The sequence below is a fragment of the Musa acuminata genome, unplaced genomic scaffold (genome assembly GCF_036884655.1).
Source record: "Musa acuminata AAA Group cultivar baxijiao unplaced genomic scaffold, Cavendish_Baxijiao_AAA HiC_scaffold_1138, whole genome shotgun sequence".
Taxonomy (NCBI): domain Eukaryota; kingdom Viridiplantae; phylum Streptophyta; class Magnoliopsida; order Zingiberales; family Musaceae; genus Musa; species Musa acuminata.
Genome location: NW_027021350.1, coordinates 5,092,783 through 5,107,355, shown reverse-complemented (window position 1 = coordinate 5,107,355; position 14,573 = coordinate 5,092,783). Strand labels below are relative to the sequence as shown.

The 14,573-nt window shown below is 43.3% G+C and overlaps 3 protein-coding genes across 3 annotated transcripts; 1 reads left to right on the top strand and 2 right to left on the bottom strand.

Moving 5' to 3' along the window:
- Nucleotides 1–1,141: 1,141 nt before the first annotated feature.
- On the bottom strand, nucleotides 1,142–1,811 carry LOC103973081 (pathogen-associated molecular patterns-induced protein A70-like). Its single transcript, XM_009387547.3, has one exon. The coding sequence runs from the start codon at nucleotides 1,777–1,779 to the stop codon at nucleotides 1,189–1,191; it is 591 nt and encodes a 196-aa protein (XP_009385822.2). The 5' UTR covers nucleotides 1,780–1,811; the 3' UTR covers nucleotides 1,142–1,188.
- A 936-nt stretch (nucleotides 1,812–2,747) lies between these two features.
- Nucleotides 2,748–4,585, bottom strand: LOC103973051 (zinc transporter 7). The gene is made up of 5 exons (XM_009387517.3): nucleotides 4,458–4,585; nucleotides 4,322–4,379; nucleotides 3,556–4,244; nucleotides 3,313–3,462; nucleotides 2,748–3,224 (listed from the first exon to the last, which is right to left on the bottom strand). Exons 1-5 carry the CDS (start codon nucleotides 4,470–4,472, stop codon nucleotides 2,919–2,921), a joined length of 1,218 nt encoding a protein of 405 aa, XP_009385792.2. The 5' UTR covers nucleotides 4,473–4,585; the 3' UTR covers nucleotides 2,748–2,918.
- Nucleotides 4,586–5,339: 754 nt separating this feature from the next.
- On the top strand, nucleotides 5,340–11,136 carry LOC135671278 (uncharacterized). Its single transcript, XM_065179319.1, has 8 exons — nucleotides 5,340–5,974; nucleotides 6,917–7,019; nucleotides 7,102–7,167; nucleotides 9,204–9,371; nucleotides 9,458–9,554; nucleotides 10,505–10,633; nucleotides 10,714–10,833; nucleotides 10,904–11,136. Exons 1-6 carry the CDS (start codon nucleotides 5,434–5,436, stop codon nucleotides 10,622–10,624), a joined length of 1,095 nt encoding a protein of 364 aa, XP_065035391.1. The 5' UTR covers nucleotides 5,340–5,433; the 3' UTR covers nucleotides 10,625–10,633; nucleotides 10,714–10,833; nucleotides 10,904–11,136.
- The last annotated feature ends 3,437 nt before the right edge of the window (nucleotides 11,137–14,573 follow it).

Sequence of the window (14,573 nt, the reverse complement as noted above, 5' to 3'; positions counted from 1 at the left end):
CTTAGCAGATCAAACCAGATCTCTGAAGAGATGGCATCAAAAGGTACGCATTGTAATAATTAGATCTATACATTTGATTTCAATTCTGGCATATAATTTATTTTCGTATTTTAGATATAACATAATTATAGATTTTAGGCTTACACTATGATAAGCTTTTGAGTGGAGGATGTGGTGGTTTGACGATGTTCCTATAGACGATTACATACATCAATGCTTAGGTTAGTAATTTACGATAGTTTTTGAAACATCGAAACTCAGTTAACTATTGAAATCGAGTAATGAGCTGATCTACGATCATTATTTAGTCATGAAAATGTTTGTTGAATCATTGTGTTATGGTTACCACATACGAGGCCTAAATGAGGCGAAGAGACTAATTTGACATATATGATAAGATAGGTTGTTAAGACATGTTATCATACTTCGTGAATGACTTTGTCACATTCAGAGATAGAGATAGGTGTTAATATTATTATTATTTTTATTTATTAGAATATTTTGTATCGGAGATACTTGTAAGATGAGATGCTTCATGACTAGATTCTCGATCAAAGGAGAGAGACATGTCATGATCGCATTCGATCATATCGAATGGATAATTCATGATCAGACAATCAACCACCATTTTTGGTTCTTTGGTTCCCGTGCAATCTCATCACTAAAATTTCTTCTCCCGAGCACTCATTAGCTGTTATCAATTTTGTCTGTTTATATTTTATATGCCTAAAGACCCGAATGTGGTGTGGTGTGGTGTGGTGGTGTAGACGCTTTGTTGGTTTTTTGTTATTAATCTTTGACTGACTAATGATCCTTCTGCTGCTCTTTTTATATTTTATTTCTTTAAAAGAGCGAGTGAATGTTGACATTGATATACTTCCCATTCTACCCTCTAAACTTTATATCTAAATGTGAACCATCTAAACTTGAAGAAGGTTTGGAAACACATATTATAGTCAAAATTATAATAACTATTTCTTAATTATATTCTCTATTTAAAATAATAATAATTTCGAAAAAATAAGTGGAACGAAGTTTTGCTAATAACTAATGTGCCCTTTATTGAAAATAAAATAAGCTCATAAAAAAAGTCCTAATCCCACACATAATAATAATAATAATAATAATAATAATAATAATAATAATAATAATAATAATAATAATAATAATAATAATAGCATTTATTTATTAACGGCCACGGTTGGGCATCGCCCTGTACCTCATGATGGATGCCATGCGCTGCAGCTTCAACTGATGCCGGAACCGATTGATGAAGTCATCAGCCCGCGCATCCACTTCCTCGTCGCCGTCTCCTTCGGCCGGATCCACGGTTTCTGTCGCTGCCGCTGCCGCCGCCGCCTCATCGACCTCCGCCTCGTGGAAGTGCGGGAACGCCGACTCCTCGCTGGCCGGCTTCTTGATCGGCACCGACAGCCTCGGCGGCATCTCCCCGGCCGTCGGCCGCGGCTCCGACTGACTCCGTCCTGAATGTTCGGGGCGGTGATCGGAGGCCTCGAAGGGAGCGGGGATCTCGCCAGAGCGGCAGCGGTGGAGGTTGAAGGAGCGAAGGCGGTCGAGGACGATGGAGGGGGAGCGGGCGAGGAAACGGCCAGGGTAGGCTCCGCCGTCGTCGTCCGCCGCGGCGCCGGGCTGGTGATGGTGGGATGACTTGGAGGCGACGGCGATGCCGCCGATGACGAGGTTGAGGAGGACGAAGAGGACGGTCGGCGTGAACCAGCCGCACATCGAGGCCAACATCGACAGCAGCGACTCTTCCATCGTGGAATGTTCTGCTACTTCTCTCGGCGTGGAGTGGGAGACGGAGAGAGTGCGAGGAGCGGGGAGATTTATACTGGGGCGTTGGGGTCGCACATGTCAGAAGCATGTGAGTCTGTTGGAGGTAGAAGGCGACGAAAACGGTTTGAGGTGATAGAATTTACGCACTCAAATGCCACGAGGACTGTGGGTCCCAATATACATAGTGCTTCACCGCTGGTAGGCAAACCAAAGGGTAAATGAACCGGGTTCACTTGATTGCTGTCCAGTTAACAAACAGAGTTAAAAGGGTCTTTTATATTATTTTTGTTTGCGGGACCCATACGCCGTTGACGTTTCCCTTCCTATTGCTGCTCGGTTCTTTTTTCTGATGCGGAAGGGAAGAACGTACTCTACCCAACTCATCGGTGCATTAATTCTGCATCACGAATAATTGAAGAGGTTGAAGATGTTTACGTGCGTGAAATATGAACGTATTCCAGATCTGACGCCCAAGGGGGGAAGTGGAGATGGAGGAGGCAGTGGCGGACGTGATGAAAGCTGGTCTCCGCAGCCGTCCTCTTCGTCCTACCGCCCGGAAGACGTCCTTCGTCACCATCGACGCGGGAACGAGGATGGCTGCAAGCCGTCATTCTCCAGCTCCGCCTGCAGCATCGACGCCGGTCGCGGCGTTGACGGGGTGCCCTACTTCGTCGGGTGCAATCTATGGTTACGTACTACCATTATTCGGGTTGTCTGTACTGTCGGAAAAGTCTTCTCTCCATTGCAGTACTGTAATGCCAACGAGGTTTCCCCACGAGAACATGGCGGCAACTAAATTAAACATCTTCTTATCGACATTGGATTTGTCTGCCATCCTGACATGGCCTTATTTCTCTGTATGCGCTTCAAGCATCCACATACTCTTGCGACGTTAGGCTTGGCTCTGTCACACCCATGCTATTTCCGGGACAAAAGCATGACTCATATCGTAGCGTGATAGCAGTAATTATCCTCATCGGAGGTGGACTTTATTAGACATTGCTTGGCCACGAAATGACCACAAGACATGAAGACAAACAAGCTTTCTCTCATAAACAAATGACGGATCGCAGTCGCATGATGTAATATTCTCCTCCCTCCGTGAAGGAGTGCATCACGATTCACGCCCAGACGGCGAGGGCCGACATCGCTCCGGCGCCGAGGAACAGGGCAGAGTAGGACGCCACCTGAAGCCGCACGTTGCATCTCATCGTCTGGCTCAGGAAATCAGCAGCGATCAGATCCACCAAAGCCATGTATATCAGAATCCCCGCCGACATCGAGTCCAGCAACCCCTCCACCACCAGCGCCCTCGGGCTCTTGGCGTTGTAGGACGACGCGATGCCCAAGCCGACGGCGATCCCCGCGGGCGTCGTGATGGCGAAGAAGCACGCCATCACGGCCGCCACCGTGTTCTTGAACTGTGCCTGCATGCGACCGCCACGCCGTCGTTCCCAACCTCGAATCACTCACTGATCAAGATCGAGTAAGAGGTGACAGGGATCGCTCACTCACCTGCGAGATGCACCCGCCCAGTGCGAAGCCTTCGAAGAACTGGTGGAAGGAGAGGGCTGCCACCAGGGGCCTTATGGTGCATGGGCTCTGTGACACGCCCAACGAGAGTCCGATGATGACGGAATGCGACACGATTCCAAGCTCCAATATCTATCCACAAATCGTAACGGAGTCCCATGTAAGCAAATAAGCTTATTATGCTCGAAAAAGGGAATAGCGTCTACCAACGGTGGATTGGGTCACCTGAGATACCACCACGTTCCTTGCGTGAGAGGAGGTCTCGCCCTCGTCCTCGTGGTCATGGCCGTGAGAGCGGCCGCGGGTCGCGAGGACGTGCACATGGCCGTGGCGATGCGCCGTCGAATGGACGTGCATCCCTACTTTGTGCATTGGGCCTTTCTCACTCCCCGACGCCTTCCCCCTCGCCTCCGGGGCCACTGAGATGACGGTGATTCCGTTCTTGTCATCTTCCGCTGCCGTTATTGGCGCCACTGCAGTTACGGCGGCCGCGGCATTCGTCGACTCCGCTCGTTGCTTCCGCTCGTAGAACTGGGTTCCCAAGAAGTCGACGACGAGGGTGCCAAGCGCCGCCAGCATTGCTCCGAAGCCGGCGAAGGGGAAGCGCCGCCAGGGAGAGTCCGGGAGGCAGGGGTGCGTGAGCGACGACTCTGCGCCGTGCAACATATGCACGAAGCCCGTTGCGAGTATAACACCGGCGGCGAACGCCTTGGCGCAGACGAACAGGCCCCCGTCCGTGCGCAGAAGCCGCTGCTTCCGCCCCACGAGAGGGATGGCCACGCCGACGGTTCCGGCTACCAGGATCGCCGCGATGGCCGCAACCTTAAGCCGCAAAGCCTCCTCGCCGTCCCGGCACTCCTCCGCCGCATCGACGGCCGCGCAGCTCGTCGCCGCCATCGACTCCGACACCCTCACTTCAAAATTAATCCAGGACTTGAGCGCCCGACATCCAAAACATACGAATCAAAGAGCAAAAATGAACGATTTTTACCCGAAAAATAGCTCAGCTGCTCACGGAATCGAGTGAGGCAGACCAAAATATCAAAAGCCTGCATAAGAAACCCAATCAGCTCGACCACAAGGTTTCTATAGCTCGATTCCGGCACACGACATCATCAAGTACATACCTCAACGACAGACATCGGAAGATCTTTCGCGATAGTTGGCCGTGAGTTGGAACTCGAGATCTTCTATCGATGCTCTCTCTCTTTTCTCCGAGGGAGAGGTGGAATCAAATTTTATAAGCAGCTGAACGAAGGAACCACCACAACATGTCGTCATCGGGGAGAGGGAGAACGGAGGAGCTGGGTTGACCGTACCGTACTCTACCATGAACGCGGACGACCGAGAGGAGACGGCAGAGGCTCTGCAGGGACCGAACCAAGCCGACCGCCCATAATTTAGCATGGTTCAGAGCAGAGCATACCCACTGGGTGCGATGGGAATGTCGACATCGTGGCGATCGGGCCACGTTCACCCAGCAGCGAGGGTTGACCTGCAGAGCCTGCGAACGACTGCGTGCTCTGTTGCGATTCCCGGTCCCTCCGATTCGCAGGATGACCCGTCTCCGTCGCGTGCTTTGTTGGCTTGCAGATGGCGGGTACGTTTGTGGTGGACGCAGCGACCCTGCCCCAGGGCCCCGCCTCCGCGTGTAAGCCACGTCGGCCTGGGTAGTAAAACTGGTCGCGAAGTACCCATCCATGTAATTATCATGGCGCATGGGGATTGTGCACCGTCGGATGCGCGATCCAACTAAAAGGAACGGTGAGTGAATTGAGATCTTTTAATGGTCATTTTAACCATATTATTTGGAATTTGTATATTAATTTATTCGTTCTATAATTTTAAGCATATTAGAAGTCTCCTCCGTGTGATGCACCAATCGTGGTACCCTCCTGGGCCCGCTCTAGGGACCAATGCTAAGGCGAGTACTGCGTGGGTCGAGTGGTTCAGACACGGTTTACATTAGCAGCTGTCACATGGTCTCCATGTGGGGCGAGCGATTCCAATCTGCTTCCGGAACAAACTTGTCTTCTAACAACTCAGCGAAAGAGAAAAAGGTCGAAGGCGAAAGGGTGAGGCGGAAGAGACAGTGGGCCGGCGATGGCGAGATCCCCCGTCTTGATCTATTTGATCGTGGTGCTCTTCGTACTCCTACTGCTCTCCTTCGCCCCGAAACGACCTAACCGCCCCCACCGCCGGCTAAAGCTCCGTTCCGCCGCTGACCTCTCCGACCAGACCGGCCGCGACCGCCGTGGCATTCCGTTCGACCCTGTCATCGCCGACATCGAGCGCCGCCGGGAGGATCGCGAGTGGGAGCGGGCCCACTTCCTCCCCCAGGGTCACGCCCCCGCCATGGAGGCCCAGCCCGAGTGGGAGGACTTCATGGACGCTGAGGACTACATCAACGACGAGGAGCGCTTCAATGTCTCCGACCGCATCGTGCAGCTCTTTCCCAAGATCGACGTTGCCCCCGCCGACGGCTTTGTTAGCTCCGATGAGCTGGCCGAGTGGAATCTCAGGCAGGTGGAGAAAGAAGTGATGCACCGGACTCAGCGGGACATGGAGCTCCATGACAAGAATCACGACGGCTTCATCTCGTTCGAGGAGTACGAGCCGCCCAGCTGGGCCCGTCGATACCATGGTCGGTATAGATCCCTGCTTAGCAACAAATCTGTTCTAATTGCAAAAAAAAAAACCCCTTCTTTTTCTTCACTTGTTTTGTCGTAAATTCTTTGGTTCCTAATTTGCAGATATTCAATGCCTTTTCTATTTTCCCTATCTCTTTGGTGAAAGACTAGTTGTTTTCACTACTTCTTCATTGTCGAGATTGAGATTTCCCTTTTGCTAAAGACCATTAAGGATCACAAAGCGGGGCTTCAGATTCCAGCAAATATTGGAAGTTTTACCCATCTGAACTTTGAGGGTTTCACTTGATACGGGAGTGTGTTTGGTATTCCATTGCATTATTGCTCTGGATTCTCTGACCTGTTTAATATGAGGCGTATAATTTCATCCTCATGTTTCAGTTTTCTAGATGTGAAATTTCTTATAAGCATAAAAATGATACCTTGAGGTCTGGATTCAAGCAAAAAATTGGAGTCTAATATTCCCTTCGCCCCCTCCCCCCCTCTCTCCCCTAAAGTATCAAGTATAATTCTTCTTCTTTTTTCTTTAATTACTTGGGAGATCAAAAAAGAAATGTTCTCCAAAGTTGTCCGTCCTCTTTAAAGAGTTATTCTTCTTCAGCAAGCACTGCATCCACCTGTCTCTTCACTGCACTATCCCTCTGACACTCTTTTCTCAAGATTACCGACAAAATTTAGTTCAAGCAAAATGTACTGGAACTCATTTATGGGCAACTTATCCGTTCCAAGAGCTGATAAACTTGCATAGGATATGCTGTTAGGCACAGGGCAGTACAATCAATACACACAATCTTTGGTCAATTGAGTCTTTAGGCTTCATCATTATGCATTTGATTGTTACACATCTGTAGGAGCTTAGCAGTGCATGAAGATAAAGATATGGAACTTGAAGGTTGAGCCTGAGATAAATATATTACTTTTTCCTAATATACTGGCAGATGATAATGCAACCGGTGATAGAGTGGGATGGTGGAAAGAGGAGCATTTCAATGCTTCAGATATGGATGGCGATGGTCTTCTTAATCTAACAGAGTTTAATGAGTATGTTCTTTGCTCGTGTACCCATCCAGATTTGCATGCTATTTTCCTTTTTTGTTTATTTTTTTAAATTTTATGGCTACAGCTTTCTTCATCCAGCTGACACCAACAATCCAAAGCTGATCCACTGGTTGTCCAAAGAAGAAATTAGGTATTGCTATCTCTGCTTTGCCAAACATTCTTCAAGGTTGTGTACATTAATGCCTCATTAAAAAGATTAGTTGTATTTGCAAAATATCATACTTTTAATAAGGTAGAGGCTCCTATGCAATCTTAATTCTCTTAAACATATGTTAATATTGTGCATAATGGGAGCCCTCTGTTCTTATTAGAAATTTTATGCCAATGATTTTGAGATCTATGTACATGGTAGGCTATCTTAATGCTGAAGACATTCTCATTTCTTTTATCCACTCATTAAAAACTGTATGTTATAGCTAAACATAAACTCCCTGTGTTAACATTCATGTTTCAAACTTCAAAGTGTGAATCATGAAGTTTAAACTTGCAAATATCAGACTGTGAACTAACTTTTTCATGTGCCAAAGGTGCTATGAAGGAAACCAATAATTGATGGCCTGAGGAACTCACAGAAGGATGTGAAGGGAAGATCTGAACATCTTTAAAAAAAAAAGAATTATGCATTTAATTCCAAATATCTTTAGTTGTCTACATGGTTCCTTTCAGAATTTTTTCTCTTTATGCTTAGCTTGCACTACTTCTTACTTATAGAGGATGCAAAATAATCTATCCTATCTTTTGATGGTTATCCATCCATCTTTAATTTGTATAGCAGTGAATTGTGCATGTTCACTGTCATGATCGGCCAACATTCTACCCTTGGTCGATTCCATTGTTATCCTCTTTCCCTAAACACAGATATGCTTCTTTCTTTATATGCATGGTACAAGTTCATACTTTACCCTTAGTTTTGCTTCCCTAGAAGATGAGCTTGAAATTTCAAATGCATGTTACTTGCTATGTTGTCATTTAGGTATGCAAATTGTTTTTGACGTTTGCTTAGTGTACAGTGTTTCACTACTTTGTCTTAATGCTAATCTAATAACATGTTTATATGTCAAAAGATTTGTTGATTTTTAATGTGGGAACAACAAATAATTTCACGATGATGCATAATATTTATTATCAAACTTTTGGCAAAGCCAACTTAACATCTAAACAAACACCTTTCGCAGAGTTTTTTTTTTTCCTAGTACTTGGTAGGAATGAGCTTTCCTTATAGTTTACTGGGGTTTGGAGGAGGAAAGATATCATTATTCCTATTGTAGCCTTTTAGGTTTTAATTGAAGCCCCTCTCTTGCAAAATTCTGCTTTGGCTATGAAATTGGGATCATTGTAGATGAGAGTTTCTAGTAGAGGAGCTAAGCCCATAAGCAAGACTTATAGCTTAGGGAGAAGCATACTTTAACATAGGAGTTTTAGTAATAAGTATAAGACTGAAAACAAGGAGTAGAGGCCTAAGAGGAACCTCTCGCACATAGGAATTGAGGACGCTTTATTCGCTCGCTACCGCCCTGAATACCAAAATGAGGAACTGTAAGAACTCTAAAACAGGACTTGTAGTAGTTGCTTGTCTTGAGAGCACTAGGTTGGCAGGAGCCCTAGGTTGGTTACTGCTTTCTATGATACTGGCTAATGATTCTGTTTCCTTGGATTAGGGTTTAATTCTTTACTTTTGGTTAATTGGATGTCTCTACAATTTTATCAACATGGTTTGCATGATTAGTTGTTCGATTGCCATGGTCACTTTTCATGAATTGCTGAGATCTGTAGATGATCCTATAGATCATCAGCTATATGACAGATCTCATGCAGGTAATGATCCCGATAAATTTCTAGCTAATACAGCTGACCACTGTCAATTTCACTCCTTTGTTTGACGGATCTTGTCACCTAACTGATCTTCAATCCTTTTCATGTTCTGCATCTGCACATCCTGTACATCTGGAATGATCCTGAACAATCCTGAACTTTGTGATTGATTCTAACTGATCTTGATCTTGAAATCTTATTAATGGTAAAAAGGCTTGATGGTCATTCTTGACGTTCGCATGTTTCATCACTGAAAACTTATATATGTTTTGAATTTTTTTTTTTAATTTCGTACAGAAGGTATTTTCTTGTCACGCTTTTTTGTTGCTGACATGATTTAATTTTCCTTCTCAGGGAAAGAGATAAAGATAAAGATGGGAAGCTTAATTTTCAAGAATATTTTAATGGTTTATTTGACTTAATAAGGAAAGATGATGTTTACAATTTTACACATGAATCCGATAGTTCAACAGATGCACCGGCTAAAAGGCTTTTCTCACAGCTTGACCACAACAATGATGGGTATGTGCACTGGGATTCATTTTTTTCTATTGTAAATAGAAAACTAAATTTATTTGGGGTCATTTTATACATGCTTTTCTTTACAGATACTTATCAGAAGATGAGTTGATACCCGTAATTGGTGATCTACACCCATCAGAGCGTTACTATGCTAAGCAACAAGCTGATTATGTTATTTCAGAGGTACCTGTTGAATATATTCTCACACAATATTATATTCACATCATGCCTAGATATAAGAACGCTCAAAAGAAGATATCTTGTTCAACAAAAACACTGGTGATTGACTTTGATAAAACCATATATAGAGAATTTTACCTAGTCATGAACAAGAAACCTTTCCTTATCCATTCAAAAGGATGAGAAGAAAGATAAATTTTCTTTTTCGATAACCAATCTCATTTGCTGAGTTAGTAATAGGATTCTACCAAAACAAATAGCAAAGAAGGGGAAGTCTTCCATATCATTTTTTTCGTTCCTTATTTCAACTCTTTTCAATTGTGTCTCCCAATTTATCTTGATGAGTTTTGGGGGGTAGAAGAAAGATGACTGTAGTTGAGGTTCACGGTCCTGGTGCATTACACATGTATCATAGTTTAGGTATTGTAATTATTTTCACTTGTCATCACATGAAAGGTGGAATAAGATTTTAGAACCTTCTTCACGAGTTATCTTGGTCAATTTGTAGTTTATCCAATGCAAAATATTATACCATGACCCTTTGTGAAATATTATACCATGACCCTTTATCCAATGCAAAATATTATACCATGACCCAATGCAAAATATTATACCATGACCCTTTATCCAATGCAAAATATTAATCGAATCAATTATACCATGACCCTTTGTGACCTGGGAGACCAAGGTTCGAGTCACGGAAATATTCTCTTTAAATATCTAAAGGTAAGGCTGTGTGTTTTGGCCCTCCCTAGACCCTACATTGATTGAAGCCTCGTGCACGGGGTACGTTTAATTATACCATGGAGACCTTAGATGCATGTACATTTCATGAAACTTTTTACTATAAGTATGTTCTGCGTGGATGATGGGCTTCATGTCGTTCACATAATGCTGAAATAAGGGTGAGGCAGAAATAACTTCTAACCGAGTAATTCTTGGCAAATATGCAGGCAGATACAGATAAAGACAGGCGCTTAACTTTGAAAGAGATGATTGAAAATCCTTATGTATTCTACAGTGCTATTTTTGCCGAGGAAGATGATTATAACTATCATGATGAGTTCCGCTAGTTAATCCTGGTAACTTATAAATTCCTGATTTATGTAATAACACATTCCTAAGAATTTTTCGTATTTATTTTTACCCACTTTTGTTTCAGGTTGGAAATAGTACCACAAGAACTTCAAGGATTTTTCTTGTTTTCTATAGCCTGAGTGTGTACCATTAGTCGACAAATCATCCTTCCTGCAAGTGATCATCATAGATGGTTCATCTGAACGTAAGTCCTTTGGACCGAATAAGTTTCTGATAATATAATTTAATTTCAATAATGCATTCTCTTTTGACAGGTTGTGTGTCTGCAAAGTTGCTGCCATTAGATTTTAATTTGACCAATTAATTTAGTTAGAAATTCACTGGATTTTTCTTCTTCTTTCAAAGGCATGCTGGCCTTTTCGTTATCTAATTGGATGTATGTAAAAATAGAATGACAGTTAAATATGATATTGATTGTACACATTTCCCCTTCTTTGCTCGGTTATTCTGTTCTAATAAAATGATTTGGTGCATTGATGTGACTCAACATTGCATCCACTTGTATTAGTTGGTATTATTAAATTATGTTATTAATATAATGATCTGTCATTGATCTTTGATGGAATTGGTAAGTATTGATGATGGAATAGCAATATTAAATTACCAGGAAAAATGAATGATTGCACATAAGATGAATCCTAAACAGGTGGCTTTGGATCAGCTCCTGCTGATAAAGTGGTGCACATAATTTGCATTTGCTTGTTTCATCAACTCCTGTGGTGTATGATAAGATTTTGGATTCGAATCTAAATCAAAATATGATAAAAATTTTATAATTTAAATCATAATAAGATAAATCTCTAATGCTATCATTGTGAAGAAAGGGAGGACCAACACTATTAATCTGCATATAAATACCACACACACACACACACACACACACACACACACACACACACACACACATATAAATGAAAGATCATTGAAATATCTAACTGGACTTCATATAGAAGGAATAACATCACTACAACGAAGGAATACCATCACTACAACGATCAAATTCTAAGAATAGATTTATACAAGTAGGCAATGATGCAAATACAAGTAGGATCATACTAGCACTAAAAGGAGGGAGGGGAGGGGTTAAATTAGTCATATAGTAATTTTAATCGATTTTAAAGTTTGATTGATTAGGCTATGTTATGTTAGGATCATACTAGCACTATGTTAGGATTTATAGTAACTTAAATCGATTTTAAAATTCGATTGATAAATCTTTTATGGTTAACCAAAAGTGCAAATAAAGGTTGCAAATAAAGTAAATCAACAAGCAATAGCAAATTAAGGTAAGAGAAGAAATGTAAACTAATTTATAGTGGTTCTATCGTCCTGATGTACGTCCACTCCTAATTTCTCTTCCCTCGAGATCATCGGCTTTCACTTCTGATCTTCTTTCCAATAAGTTAAGATCAACTACTCTTGTTACAACTCTTTTCCTTTTAATAGGTTTAGGAGAAAACCTTCGTACTCACTCTTTTATAAGAGATCCCATCTCTTATAACTTAGCATTATCTCTAAACTTAAGAAAAAGAAAGAGACTCAAACAATGCTCAAAGAAAGATTTTACAACACTTTTGTACTAAAGCAAGCATGAGTGAGTTATTTATAAACCCCAAAAAGCTTCATGAATGGAGCTAAAAATTTAAATCCCCGAAATTTTGGAATACTAACGGTACTACCACCGCCACTATGTGGTACTATCACTGGCACCGAATGGTACTACCGATCGTGACTATTAGGATCAAGAGCACTAAGAGGGGGGTGGGGGTGAATTAGTGTAGCGGATAAAAACGCCAACTTCGTCAAATCTCTCGTACGATAAAAATCATTTTTGACGTAAAATCGATTTCGGAAACTTAACTTGAAAGCGTACGTAAATGTATTGAAGGCAGTAAGCTATTGAAGGGGTTTGCTGTAAGGTAATAGCAGGAAATAAAATGCAAACCAAAGAAGACGAGAGTTTATAGTGGTTCGATCAATCGTGACCTACATCCACTCCTTCGATTCCTCTTCCGTCGAGGCCGTCGGCATCCACTAACGATCTTCCTTTACTAGGCGAAGATCAACCTGCTTCTTACACCCCTTTTCTCCTTTTACCGGATTTAGGAGACAACCCTTACAAGCACTCACACTCCTCTTACAGAATTCTAACACTTAGAACTTGAGGAGGATTCTCACAAGGGATTTCTACAGCGTTTCTTTGCTTTTAAACTCTCTGTGCTTGTGTGCTTTAACCAGGGATAAGAGGGGTATTTATAGGCTTCAAGTTGATTCAAACTTGGAGCCTAAAAACATCTCATCCCAAGTTCCCTAGGCACGAGCGGTACCACCACTTGGGGCATAGTGCTGGGCGGTACCATCGCCCAGATTGGCGGTACCATCGCTTGACACCTTGCCAGGGGTGGTACAATTGCCCAGACTGGCGATACCATCGCCTGACACAGTCTCGAAAACTATGCCACGACGGTGAGTCTTCTTGGGGTACTGTTTGGGCTTCTTATTGGGCCCAACACAATTCTTACATGGGCCTAGTTGGCCCGTAATTGGGTTGGCCCAATCCAAGCCCAATTACATGCTAACTACAATTCCTAAGACATATTCTAAGCTAAACTAAGTCTGTAAGTCTATTCTTCCGGCGAGCTTCTGACGATCTTCCAGCGAACCTTCGACGAACTCTCGACAATGTTCCGGCGGACTCCCGACAAGCTCCTGGACTTGCGACGATCCACTTGGCGAGTTCCAATGAGCTTCTTGGCAAGCTCCGTGACTTCTCGGCTGGTTCTGCCAGAACCTCCGACGAACGTCCAAACTTCCGACGAACTCTCGAACTCCCAATGATGTCGCGTCCTTGACTCTGAGACTTCATTTTGCTTCATATCTTGCTATTATAGTTAATCCTGCATATGTAAAACACACTTCGATCTAGACAATTAATCCTAAGCATCTAATCAAGTTGTCCAGCATGTCATTGGTCCCTCAACGCTTCGTCCGATTCTTCGGCGCATCGTCCTCTCTTGCAGCTTATCGCCCAATCGGCCAGTTGACTCCGCAACTCCGATATCCTTGGCACAATCTCCGCTCTTCTTGGCCCGATGCCCGAATCCACGGCCCGAAGCCTTCTGTCGATACGTCGACCGATCCACCGGCCTGACGTCCAATCTTCTGACATGTTCCTCCGGCCCAACTTAATTCTTCCTGCTTTAATTGTCTCATCCTGATCGAAGCATCCTGCATCACTCAAAACGTAAATTAAAACATAAACACATATTAATTAGTTTCATCATCAAAATCTGAGATTCAATAGTGACGAGGCCAAGAATCCAAGCTTTAGTGATACCATCGTCGGCCTAGGTGGTACTACTAGTGACATGGGCGATAGTATTGTCGAAACCATCAAAAAAGCACAAACAGTGTTTTTCGAGTGACTTAGGTGATACCTTCACCTAGGCCTGGTCGTACCATTGCCCAAGCCTACTTTAAGTCATTGATTTGGCCTTTTAATAGGTCCAATTCTGCCTTTGTTCAAACCCAATAGGTTCTTGACAAGTTGGTATAGTTCCAACCCAATACCAACTCAATTTGACCCAAAAAGATCTCGATCAAGACTTTAATATTCTAGCTATATATTCGGTATAATTATGAAGCTTTCAACACGTTGTAAGCTATTTCGGCATGTCGTTCGATCTTTTGACACTTCATCCAAACCTTTAGTATATCATCCTTTTATTCGATATATTGCTCGACCTATTGGCATTTTGACTTTCCCATAACATTTGATCTTTTGGTGTAATACCCGATCCTTCCGACATGATGCTCAAACTTATAGCATGAAGTCTAATCTTCGGCACGTCGATCAATCCTCCGACTCGACGTTCAATTTCCGACATGATATTTTTCTGGCCCAACGTTTGATTTTCCTATTTC

Bases quoted from the DNA above. Each gene is read 5' to 3' on its own strand.
- LOC103973081 (XM_009387547.3), bottom strand. From the start codon at position 1,779: ATGGAAGAGTCGCTGCTGTCGATGTTGGCCTCGATGTGCGGCTGGTTC.
- LOC103973051 (XM_009387517.3), bottom strand. The intron at 3,463-3,555 runs GTGACCCAATCC...ATTTGTGGATAG, and splicing joins GGAACGTGGTGGTATCTCAG to ATATTGGAGCTTGGAATCGT. The intron at 3,225-3,312 runs GTGAGTGAGCGA...GGTCGCATGCAG, and splicing joins TGGGCGGGTGCATCTCGCAG to GCACAGTTCAAGAACACGGT.
- LOC135671278 (XM_065179319.1), top strand. From the start codon at position 5,434: ATGGCGAGATCCCCCGTCTTGATCTATTTGATCGTGGTGCTCTTCGTA. The intron at 7,020-7,101 runs GTATGTTCTTTG...TTATGGCTACAG, and splicing joins AATCTAACAGAGTTTAATGA to CTTTCTTCATCCAGCTGACA. The intron at 9,372-9,457 runs GTATGTGCACTG...TTTTCTTTACAG, and splicing joins CTTGACCACAACAATGATGG to ATACTTATCAGAAGATGAGT.